The sequence below is a fragment of the Bombina bombina genome, chromosome 7 (genome assembly GCF_027579735.1).
Source record: "Bombina bombina isolate aBomBom1 chromosome 7, aBomBom1.pri, whole genome shotgun sequence".
Classification (NCBI taxonomy): Eukaryota; Metazoa; Chordata; class Amphibia; order Anura; family Bombinatoridae; genus Bombina; species Bombina bombina.
The window spans coordinates 513,381,428-513,394,567 of record NC_069505.1 but is presented as its reverse complement, the minus strand read 5'-3'; the positions used below and the strand labels follow the sequence as shown (position 1 = coordinate 513,394,567).

Genomic DNA, 13,140 nt, shown 5'->3' with positions numbered 1-13,140 from the left:
AATGATTTTGCCTTGATCAGTAATACCCTGAGAAATGGTTTATGTGCTGCCCAGGTGTGGATAGGATTGGTTGACCCCTCATTTATAGACCAGTATTCTCCTAATGCCTCAGATATACCCGAGTGTGCGTTTTGGTGTTTAACAATTGTTGGGTCAAAGGTCCATGACCGCTGGCTATACTTCTTTAATGGTTAATATGAGAACAGATTCTTTGCATAACATGATGCCTTATAGAATGGAAATCATGATGCCTTATCCTACATGGTAATCAACCTATGTCTACATATTACAAATCTCAACAAGTGGCTAACACCTTTTTTCATTGCATTCTGATCACCTAGCTGTCTTGCTCAATTGTCACTTATGACAACCCAGTATGTAATCACACCTGTGGATATGTGGTTGGGGAGCGATCTTACATTTTTGCTTTCCCTTATATTAAAATCCCTACGTTTAAAAGAATACTTATGTACTAGTAATCCAAAAGTGATTACAATAGATTATTTTAAGGGACCAAAAGAGGACAGTTTGTTTGCAAGTTCTTTATCACAACAGGTATTACCTTTTATGTAATCTATCCTATGTAACCTGTTTATTCATTATGTATGTCCTATTAAAAATAAAATATAAAAAATAAAAAAGTGTATATTTAGTGCGCTAAAGGAGCTAAATTTGAACAAAATTAGACTGATATATATTATGATAACTATAATTCATCATGAATTGATGAACTTGAGGACAGGTCATCCCGCTATAACATAAGAGTTATAGGCCGGCCTGAATAACCTGAATACCAAGACTGTTGTTTTACCTACGGAGCTAGGAATACAGAGGCAGAACAATCCCATCCTTGTAGAAAGAGCCCATAGAATCACAGAGAGCAGGGGAGAGACAAGGGTAAGAAAAGAACTGTGATAATTCATTCAATACCCAAACTTTCAAGATAAGGTTAACATTCTTAGACAATATAAAAAAATTGCCATCTTTGAAGCTTGGGGGAGACACAATTTTACTTTTACAAACTATTTCATCAGATTCTTCTAATAAACTACACCAAATGTCCCCAATCTGTTCACAACTTATAAATATGGGTATACAGGCCACAGTTTTAAAGATATTTGGCGATTACATAACCCAGATCAGGAACTGTTCACTCGCAAATCTTAGACTCACAAAGCGTTCTGCCAGATAGATTATTTTTTTCCCCCTTGTAAACAAAATGTTGAATTTTGAGTTATGCGTGTATTTCCCTTAATATTCAGTATAAGAGTAATTTGGAGAATGGAACAAACTTCTTTTTCCCCAGATACCTGCTACATAACATTAAATTCCAAAATTGGATGAGAGGAAAGTGGAGAGGAAACAGTTTTATTATAGCTACAGTCCATATGTAAATAAAATTGAAATCTTCTGGGAGACAGTGAAAGCCTTTTTTTTAGGGAAGAGATTAAGGCCTTTTTGATTAAATGGAAAAAGATATCCAAAGTCATGAAATTGCAGTTAACTAACACATTAAGAAACTGGTATAGGAAAGATATTGAAAACCTAGTTAAAAAGTTATAGGATAGGTATGAAGAAGCAAAAATTGAAAGGGATAGCTGTCTTAATCAAAACATTTGCCAAAATGATATAAAAAATAGAGCTTTATTTTTTTAGTTTTACGGGTAAAACTATCAAATGGCTTGCATATGTAGCTAATGCTTGCAAGAAGAAGAATTACCTTGAGGCCATTAAAATAACAAGGGTAGATGTGGAAAGTGGAGAGATTATAAGATCTTTCATACATTTTTCAGAAAATCTATTCAAGTACAATCATTAATATCTGCAATAAAAAAGCCTTCAGGGAGAAAATCCAGGTTCCTAAACTATCCAGGGAGAGTTTGGATCTCTTGAATGTTCCCATTTCACAAGAAGATATTGTAAATTGAATCAAACATGCTGCCTTAAATAAGGCACCTAGTCCTGATCAACTTCCAATAGAATTCTATAAAAATTTACAAGGTCAAATTTATACCAACTCTACAACTTTTTCTTAAACAAATATATACAAAACAACATGATGTCTCCGTATTTTACATCTTCGATTATAACTCTCATTCTTTAAAAAGATAAAGACCCATTTATAATATAATGGATATTAGATCCATTAAAACATCAGGCCCAATCTGGGTTCATGCATAGTAGAAATCCTACAAGAAACATGCGGAGAGTGTTGTCGAATGTTGAACATTTTTGGTTAAAGAGACAGAACCATAAAAATAAGGATAAGATAGATGTTTTATTAATTAATGGTAAATTATCACCAAAAATATTTATTGCTAAAGGTACTAGACAGAGTTGCCTCTTTCACCCTTACTTTTTAATGTAGCAATAGAACCATTAGCGATACTACTTAGAAAATAACTAAATGTATACTCTGGGGAAAAAGAAAGTGGTTCTATCTTTATATGCAGATGCACTATTGGTATTTATTGGATATTCAAAGAAAAATATTCCTATCTTATTAGATATCTTACAGAATTATAGCTCTTTTACAGGTTATAAAATTAATCTCTCTAAATCACATTTTATGGTTACATAAAAGTACAAAAAGCAGCTGTGACACTCCGTTTTAAGAAGTCAAAGACCAGATTAAATATTTAGACATTTTCTTAAGTAATTGTATGATTTGAATAATAAAAGACTGTGGGCATCTATAGATTTAGCCCTTCAGAGATGGGGGATACTACCTCTGTCTCTATCAGCAAAAGTTAATCTAGTTAAAGACTATATTCCAAAGATGTTTTACCTATGTTAGAACCTCCCTCCTTTTATTATGTAGAAGGACTTGAAAAAATTATATTTGGGCTGAACACAACTCTTCTGGAAAGGAAGCATATAGAGAGAAGTGCACTTACAGGAACGAACAACCAGCTCAATACCATTGTTAGCCTGTTCTATGGCGATTTACCACCTGGGTGCAACTTCTTTTAGCCCAGTAATGCTTTTCACAGAGTAGAACTTTCCTGTAGTATATTAGTCTGATCCCGCCTATTACGGTCAGTACAGCACCAAAATAGCAGGCAATTCCTCTCTGAACAAGAAACACAGCAACCCCAGACGATCGTTTTGGCCTTCATTGGGCCTCGTCAGTGAGGTGTAGCAGTATTCCTCTAAGCACACTTAGCAAGGAGTCCACGTCTGGTTGCCCCTTTTTCCCATAGGGAGACTAAATACACACAGAGAGAAGTGCACTCACAGGAACAAACAACCAGCTCAATATCATTGCTAGCCTGTTCTATGACAAATACCAGGCAATTCCTCTCTGAACAGGGAACACAGCAACCCCAGACGATTGTTTCAGCCTTCATTGGGCGCTGAACTGACCGTAATAGGCGGGATCAGACTGATATACTACAGGAAAGTTCTACTCTAATGATGGTATTGAGCCGGTTGTTCGTTCCTGTGAGTGTGCTTCTCTCTGTGTGTATTTAGAGGAATATGGCTACACCTCACTGACGAGGACCAATGAGGGCCGAAACAATCGTCTGGGGTTGATGTGTTCCTTGTTCAGAGAGGAATTTCCTGGTATTTTGGTGCTGGACTGACAGTAATAGGCAGGATCAGACTCATATACTACAGGAAAGTTCTACTCTGTGAAAAGCATTACTGGGCTAAAAGAATCTGCACCCAGGTGCTAAATCGCCATAGAACAGGCTAACAATGGTATTGAGCGGTTGTTCGTTCCTGTGAGTGTGTATTTACTCTCCCTATGGAAAAAAGGGGAATCCAGGCGTGGACTCCTTGCTCAGTGTGCTTAGAGGAACATGGCTACACCTCACTGACGAGGACCAATGAGGGCTGAAACGATCGTCTGGGGTTGCTGTGTTCCTTGTTCAGAGAGGAATTGCCTGGTATTTCGGCGCTGGACTGGTCGTAATAGGCGGGATCAGACTGATATACTACAGGAAAGTTCTACTCTGTGAAAAGCATTACTGGGCTAAAAGAAGCTGCACCCAGGTGGTAAATGGCCATAGAACAGGCTAACAATGGTATTGAGCCGGTTGTTCGTTCCTGTGAGTGTGCTTCTCTCTGTGTGTATCAAACATATTTAAGAGATGGAAGCAAAAAGGGCTGATTTGTTTATTCCAACTAGAAGATGAGTTGAAGAAAATTTCGTCATTTGCCTCTCTTTCACAAAAAATCTTAATACTGCCAAAAGAATTTTATGCATATTTACAAATCAGACACTTATTTTACTTTAATAGAGAATCACGGGAGAAATTTGTCTTTGGGGGTTATAAATCAACGTTTTTTTAAGTATATCAAGCAGGGGTAAGTTCTATCTCTATGTGGTATAATTTGGTGATGCAAAAATCTGGTCAGGATTAAGAAGAATATATATGAAATGGCTAAGACAGTTTAGTGACATCAGGGCGGATGATATCTGTCAAAGTATTAGGACAGTATATAAAACAACCAGTTCAAGTGTGTGGAGAGAATCTCATATATGGGTCCTACACAAAGCATATTTGTCTCCTGCAGATATATCTTGGTGGTCAACCCAACACAGAGTTAAATGTACTAGATGCAGTTTCCATAATGCAAATATAGTACATTTGTTTTTGGTCATATCCTAAAGTTCAGAAATGTTGGAACCGAGTCAATCACTGGTTGAAGAGATTTCTTGAAAGGAAGTTAAATATAACCTTCATACATATATTCTTTCTATATTAAAAAATATATGAGACCAATAATATCAATTTGATCAACACAATAATTTTATTAGAAAATAAATATTATTTTGAGATCATGGAAATCCAAATATAGCCCCAGTAGGAGAGAGTTCAGTAAGAAAATGCTTATGCAAATACATTTACAATAATATGAGATGAACATGCTACATGAAAGAGGAATTGGACTTTTTTCAGAAAATGGTCATACACCAAGATTACAAGTTTTGCGTTCCGTTTTTAACGCTGAAAAAAATCGCCATTTCAGCGTAAAAAACGGAATGCAGCCATTACGAGTCTTGTCGGTATAGCTGTACCGCAAGCATTTTAGCCTGTAACGCAACGTCAGTCCTGCAATAAAAAAAATGAAGTTTTTGCATGGGATTTCCATAGTGCTGCCATTACAAGTTGTGCAGTGAGGCTAAAATGCTTGCGTTCCAGCCTATACCGACACGATCCGTTCCGCAATCTGAGACTAGTAGTTATGAGTTTTGCTCAACAAAACTGTTACACAAAACTCATAACTAAAATGTTACAAAGTACACTAACACCCATGAACTACCTATTAACCCCTAAACCTCCGCCCTCCCGCATCGCAAACACTAAATTAAACCTATTAACCCCTAATCTGCCGCTCCTGACATCGCCGCTCCCAGACATCGCCGCCACTATTATAAGGTTATTAACCCCTAAACCTCTGGCCTCCTACATCACCGCCACTAAATAAACCTATTAACCCCTAAACCGACAGCCCCCTACATCGCTAAAAACTAAATTAAACTATTAACCCCTGAACCCCTAACACCTTAAATTAAAATTACAATATCCCTATCTTAAAATAAATAAAAACTTACCTGTAAAATGAAAAAAATACTTCGTTTAAACTATATATTAAACTAACATTACTATTATACTAAAAATTAAAATAACTACAAATTAAATAAACTAAATTACACATAAAAAAACTAACACTACTGAAATAATTTAAATCTACAATTACAAATTACGAAAAATAACAAACGAAATTATCAAAAATAAAAACAATTCCACCTAATCTTATAGCCCTATAAAAATAAAAAAGCCCTCCCAAAATAAAAAAACCCTAGCCTGTAATAAGCAACCAATAGCCCTTAAAATCAGCTCTTTTCCCTGAACAAAAATACAAAGACCCCAGGAGGTTTATAAACAGAATTTAAACGTTTACTAGTTTTAATATCAAGAGAACTAGTTCCTCAATATCCAATGTAATCAACACCTCTTTTAACAAGGAATGAATATATTCCATTTTAAATAAATAACCCCCAAAATAAAAAGACGCCTCCGGGATGAAGATAGAAGATGCCGCCTCGATGGATGAAGACCTCACCGCCTGGATGTCCGGACAGAAACTGTAAGTGGATCGTCGAGGGTTAGTGTTAGGTTTTTTTAAACTTTTTTTGGGTGGGTTTTTTTTTTCGATTAGGGTTTGGGCTATCTTTAAAGAGCTAGAGAGAGAGTACAGAAGCATACACTATAATAAGGGGAATAGAGAGGGAGAGAAGAGGGGGAAGAGAAATAGATTATGTATGCAAGACAATCTTGAATTTCTTGTTTTGTTCTATGCGTTTTTTTTCTTTTTGTGAGTTTGCTTAGCTGCTTGTTATGTTTTATGTGGGAAAGATAAACATATAATATATATATGATGTATTGATCTACTGTATGTAATTTGCTGAAAAGGAGGATTGTTAACACAAAACTATTTTGCTTGTACACCAATAACATTTAAAAATTAAAGAAAAAGAAAAAAGGTTCAAGGTAATCATTTGGGTATGATATATGTAATATTGCAATCTGTGTACATGATATATCTAGAAATATCTACATTTATGCCTGTTTTGTAAGTCCCCTCTTAAAGTGAAGGTCAATGTTGATGAATTAGTGCCCGTTTTTTAATAATCCTATTAAAAACAAGAGCACTTTAATTAATCAAAATTGACATTTCACTCGTTTTCTTCAAAAACGTACCTTTTAATCCTGGCAGCCGCTCCAGCACTTCCTCTGCCTGTCGCAAGCCGTCTTCGCGGGTCTAAAATGATGAATCCGGCTTCCTCCAATCACGGCGTTGCATCAGGCCATGATCCCCCCCAGGAGGAAAGTCGTGATTGGAGGAAGCCGGTTTCGTAATTTCTGGTGTAAGAAGAGGCTTCCGACGGCCGTGGGAATCGCTGTCAGGATTAAAAGGTAAGTTTTTGAACAAAAAGAGTTAAATGTCAATTTTGATGAATTAAAGTGCCCTTGTTTTTAATAGGATTATTATAAACCGGGCACTAATTCCTCAAAATTGACCTTCACTTTAAAGGGACATAAAAAACATTTGCCTAGATCTAGAGTTTGGCGTTAGCCGTCAAAAGCAGCGTTAAGGGGTCCTAACGCTGCTTTTTACCGCCCGCTGGTATTTAGAGTCAGGCAGGAAAGGGTCTACCGCTCACTTTCTTTCCGCGACTCGAGGCTACCGCAGATCCCCTTACGTCAATTGCGTATCCTATCTTTTCTATGGGATTTGCCTAACGCTGGTATTACGAGTCTTGGAAGAAGTGAGCGGTAGACCCTCTACCGACAAGACTCCTACCGCCAAAAAAGTCAGTAGTTAAGAGTTTTATGGGCTAACGCGGGAACATAAAGCTCTTAACTACTGTGCTATAAAGTACACTAACACCCATAAACTACCTATGAACCCCTAAACCGAGGCCCCCCCACATCGCAAACCCTATAATAAAATTTTTTAACCCCTAATCTGCCGCTCCGGACACCGCCGCCACCTACATTATACCTATGAACCCCTAATCTGCTGTCCCTAACATCGCCGACACCTATATTATATTTATTAACCCCTAATCTGCCCCCCCACGTCACTGTCACCTGCCTACACTTATTAACCCCTAAACCGCCACACTCCCGCCTCGCAAACACTAGAATAAATTATATTAACCCCTAATCTGCCGTCCCTAACATCGCCGACACCTACTTACATTTATTAACCCCTAATCTGCCACCCCCAATGTCGCCGCTACTATAATAAAGTTATTAACCCCTAACCCTAACATCCCCCTAAGTTAAATATAATTTAAATTAAACAAAATAAACTTACTATAATTAAATAAATTATTCCGATTTAAAACTAAATACTTACCTATAAAATAAACCATAAGATAGCTACAATATAACTAATAATTACATTGTAGCTATTTTATGATTTATATTTATTTTACAGGCAACTTTGTATTTATTTTAACTAGGTACAATAGCTATTAAATAGTTATTAACTATTTAATAGCTACCTAGTTAAAATAAAGACAAAATTACCTGTAAAATAAATCCTAACCTAAGTTACAATTAAACCTAACACTACACTATCAATAAATTAATTAAATACATTAACTACTATTATATAAACTAAAATACAATTAAATAAACTAAACTATATTACAAAAAAAAACAAACACTAAATTGCAGAAAATAAAAAAGAATTACAAGAAGTTTAAACTAATTACACCTAATCTAAGCCCCCTAATAAAATAATAAAGCCCCCCAAAATAAAAAAAATGCCCTACCCTATTCTAAATTACAAAGTAATCAGCTCTTTTACAAGCCCTTAAAAGGGCTTTTTGCGGGGCATTGCCCCAAAGTAATCAGCTCTTTTACCTGTAAAAAAAAATACAACCCCCCCCCAACATTACAACCCACCACCCACATACCCCTACTCTAAAAGCCACCCAAACCCACCTTAAAAAACCTAACACTAACCCCCTGAAGATCTCCCTACCTTGAGTCGTTTACACCCAACCGGGCCGAACTCTTCATCCAAGCGGCGCAGAAGAGGTCCTCCATCCGGTACAATTTATTCTAGTGTTTGCGAGGCGGGAGTGCGGCGGTTTAGGGGTTAATACATTTATTATAGTGGCGACTATGTCCGGTCGGCAGATTAGGGGTTAATAAGTGTAGGTAGGTGGCGGCGACGTTGGGGGGGGGGGCAGAGTAGGGGTTAATAAATATAGTGTAGGTGTTGGCGATGTTAGGAGCAGATTAGGGGTTCATAGCTATAATGTAGGTGGTGGCGGTGTCCGGAGCGGCAGATTAGGGGTTAATAGTATAATGCAGGTGGCTACGATGTCGGGGACGGCAGATTAGGGGTTAATAAGTGTAAGGTTAGGGGTGTTTAGACTCTGGGTTCATGTTAGGGTGTTAGGTGTAGACTTAGAAAGTATTTTCCCATAGGAAACAATGGGGCTGCGTTAGGAGCTGAACGCTGCTTTTTTGCAGGTGTTAGGTTTTTTTTCAGCCAGCTCAGCCCCATTGTTTCCTATGGGGAAATCGTGCACGAGCACGTTTTTCCAGCTTACTGCTACCGTAAGCAACGCTGGTATTGAGGGTTGAAGTGGCCCTAAATTATGCTCAACGCTCACTTTTCTGAGCCTAACGCAGCCATTCAGACAACTCGTAAATAATACCAGCGTTGTCTTAAGGGTGCGCTGGAAAAAAAAGGAGCTTTAGCAACGCAGGTCTTTACCGACAAAACTCTAAATCTAGGCGATTGTTTCTTCATGATTTAGATAGAGAATATAAATTTAAATATTTTTCCAATTTACTTCTCTTCGTTCTCTTAGTATCATTTGTTGAAAAGTAGGGCGGTAAGCTCAGGAATGTGCACGTGTCTGCAGCACTATATGGCGACAGTTCTGCAAGAGCACTAGATGGCAGCACTGTTTCCTGCCATGTTGTGCTCCAGACATGTGCACGCTACCTACCTAGGTATCGCTTCAACAAAGAAAACCATGGGAACAAAGCAATAATGTTAGTAAATTGGAAACTTAAAATTGATCTGTTTGAATCATGAAAGAAACATTTGGGTTTTATGTCCTTTCAATAAAAAAAAACCCAAGACACAGAGAGAGAGAAAAAGGTGTCAGAGACAATTAACGGTTGGATGAGCCAGAGGACAGCAGAGAACAACACAGACTCGCTCTGTTTAATAAATCACTGTGTGTAATGTTCTAACAAAATGTCTTTATTCAGTAACAGGTCTTCATGACTCGCTCTGTTTAATAAATCACTGTGTGTAATGTTCTAACAAAATGTCTTTATTCAGTAACAGGTCTTCATGACTCGCTCTGTTTAATAAATCACTGTGTGTAATGTTCTAACAAAATGTCTTTATTCAGTAAGAGGTCTTCATGACTTGCTCTGTTTAATAAATCACTGTGTGTATGTTCTAACAAAATGTCTTTATTCAGTAACAGGTCTTCATGACTCGCTCTGTTTAATAAATCACTGTGTGTAATGTTCTAACAAAATGTCTTTATTCAGTAACAGGTCTTCATGACTCGCTCTGTTTAATAAATCACTGTGTGTAATGTTCTAACAAAATGTCTTTATTCAGTAACAGGTCTTCATGACTCGCTCTGTTTAATAAATCACTGTGTGTAATGTTCTAACAAAATGTCTTTATTCAGTAAGAGGTCTTCATGACTTGCTCTGTTTAATAAATCACTGTGTGTATGTTCTAACAAAATGTCTATTCAGTAACAGGTCTTCATGACTCGCTCTGTTTAATAAATCACTGTGTGTATGTTCTAACAAAATGTCTTTATTCAGTAACAGGTCTTCATGACTCGCTCTGTTTAATAAATCACTGTGTGTAATGTTCTAACAAAATGTCTTTATTCAGTAACAGGTCTTCATGACTCGCTCTGTTTAATAAATCACTGTGTGTAATGTTCTAACAAAATGTCTTTATTCAGTAACAGGTCTTCATGACTCGCTCTGTTTAATAAATCACTGTGTGTAATGTTCTAACAAAATGTCTTTATTCAGTAACAGGTCTTCATGACTCGCTCTGTTTAATAAATCACTGTGTGTAATGTTCTAACAAAATGTCTTTATTCAGTAACAGGTCTTTATGACTCGCTCTGTTTAATAAATCACTGTGTGTATGTTCTAACAAAATGTCTTTATTCAGTAACAGGTCTTTATGACTCGCTCTGTTTAATAAATCACTGTGTGTATGTTCTAACAAAATGTCTTTATTCAGTAACAGGTCTTCATGACTCGCTCTGTTTAATTAATCACTGTGTGTAATGTTCTAACAAAATGTCTTTATTCAGTAACAGGTCTTCATGACTTGCTCTGTTTAATAAATCACTGTGTGTATGTTCTAACAAAATGTCTTTATTCAGTAACAGGTCTTCATGTCTCGCTCTGTTTAATAAATCACTGTGTGTAATGTTCTAACAAAATGTCTTTATTCAGTAACAGGTCTTCATGACTCGCTCTGTTTAATAAATCACTGTGTGTAATGTTCTAACAAAATGTCTTTATTCAGTAACAGGTCTTTATGACTCGCTCTGTTTAATAAATCACTGTGTGTATGTTCTAACAAAATGTCTTTATTCAGTAACAGGTCTTCATGACTCGCTCTGTTTAATAAATCACTGTGTGTAATGTTCTAACAAAATGTCTTTATTCAGTAACAGGTCTTCATGACTCGCTCTGTTTAATAAATCACTGTGTGTAATGTTCTAACAAAATGTCTTTATTTAGTAACAGGTCTTCATGACTCGCTCTGTTTAATAAATCACTGTGTGTATGTTCTAACAAAATGTCTTTATTCAGTAGCAGGTCTTCATGACTCTCTCTGTTTAATAAATCACTGTGTGTAATGTTCTAACAAAATGTCTTTATTCAGTAACACGTCTTCATGACTCTCTCTGTTTAATAAATCACTGTGTGTATGTTCTAACAAAATGTCTTTATTCAGTAACAGGTCTTCATGACTCGCTCTGTTTAATAAATCACTGTGTGTATGTTCTAACAAAATGTCTTTATTCAGTAACAGGTCTTCATGACGCTCTGTTTAATAAATCACTGTGTGTATGTTCTAACAAAATGTCTTTATTCAGTAACAGGTCTTCATGACTCGCTCTGTTTAATAAATCACTGTGTGTAATGTTCTAACAAAATGTCTTTATTCAGTAACAGGTCTTCATGACTCGCTCTGTTTAATAAATCACTGTGTGTATGTTCTAACAAAATGTCTTTATTCAGTAACAGGTCTTCATGACGCTCTGTTTAATAAATCACTGTGTGTATGTTCTAACAAAATGTCTTTATTCAGTAACAGGTCTTCATGACTCGCTCTGTTTAATAAATCACTGTGTGTATGTTCTAACAAAATGTCTTTATTCAGTAACAGGTCTTCATGAAGAACATTTAGATGCTGTAATAAAATATGAGGAAGAAGAAGATGAAAGAGAGGAAAATGAAATTCATCATTTGGAAACCACTTATGACCCGTGCACAGGTATAGATACTTAGCTTTACATATCTAATTAGTAAATCTCTTGAGTTGTATGCTGCCCTTTTTGTGACGCAGGGGAACCAATGACTGTAAGCTACATATTCACAGCCTGTCATAGGTTAAGGTGCAGGAGGATCGTTCACTATTAGCTACCACTTCAAAGCAATGGATGACCAGTCCCTTTCAGTGAGCAGGGGGCAACAGTGTCACCATCCAAAGCAACCCACCTGTTGTTATTCTCTAGTGGAAGAATTCTCATTATTAATAATGTGTTAGGAGTCCTCTCTGAAGCCGGTTACAACTTGTCACCGATAAGTATTCTGCACTTCACCTGGAACTGAGTATTTCACCAAACAAGGCCTTGGGGAGCAAAATCAGACACGCACACAGAATACAGTCTAAGTCTGCTCTGTTTAGTATTAGCAGTGTTGTGCTTATAAAGGTAAAATTGTTACATGGTACATGGCTATAAAGTGACGCAGTATAGCCTAACAGTTTACAGAAAACAAAGCATGAAAGGAGTGAACCAAGAAGAGTAAACTAAGATAACAGTGAATCCAGGCATTCAGTTAAGGACAAAGTCTCCAGATATGCTTATTTTGCAAGAAGCTCACATTAGCTTATTTCTACACAGTATAATAAACTAAAATGGTGGTTACAAGACAAAATGGAGTCAGTATGGTTATATATGTTCCTACATTCAATTATTCTTACCGTACCTAAGCTGTTCTGATGTTATCATGATGTGCATGATGGAACTTTTTTGTAAGTATATTAGATTTGTATAGGTTGAACTTGATGGTTTTTTTTTCAACCTCATCTACTATGATGGCATTTGCAAGTACCCAAGCAGAGACACTTCCTCATTGTTCTCCATATGAGGGGATGCTCTTGCAGAACCTATATATTTTTACCCACACCACTTAGAGAGATATGAGACCCTTTTTTTGCTCCACTAGTTACAAGAGAATTTGGTCATGGGGAAGATGGGCTCTTTAAAGAGAGTTCAGATGGCTCGATAACTAATGTGATCACTATGACAACAGTAATCATCTGACAAACCTATATGATGACAGGACAATAACATGAGGGTTA

General features: G+C 36.6%; 1 protein-coding gene across 1 annotated transcript in view; it reads left to right on the top strand.

Moving 5' to 3' along the window:
* Positions 1-13,140, top strand: part of LOC128666929 (oocyte zinc finger protein XlCOF8.4) — a 249,673-nt gene that overhangs the window by 206,908 nt on the left and 29,625 nt on the right. The window contains exon 10 of the mRNA XM_053721749.1: positions 11,935-12,048. Within this exon, the coding sequence (XP_053577724.1) occupies positions 11,935-12,048 (114 nt within the window). The remainder of the gene's footprint in view (positions 1-11,934; positions 12,049-13,140) is intronic.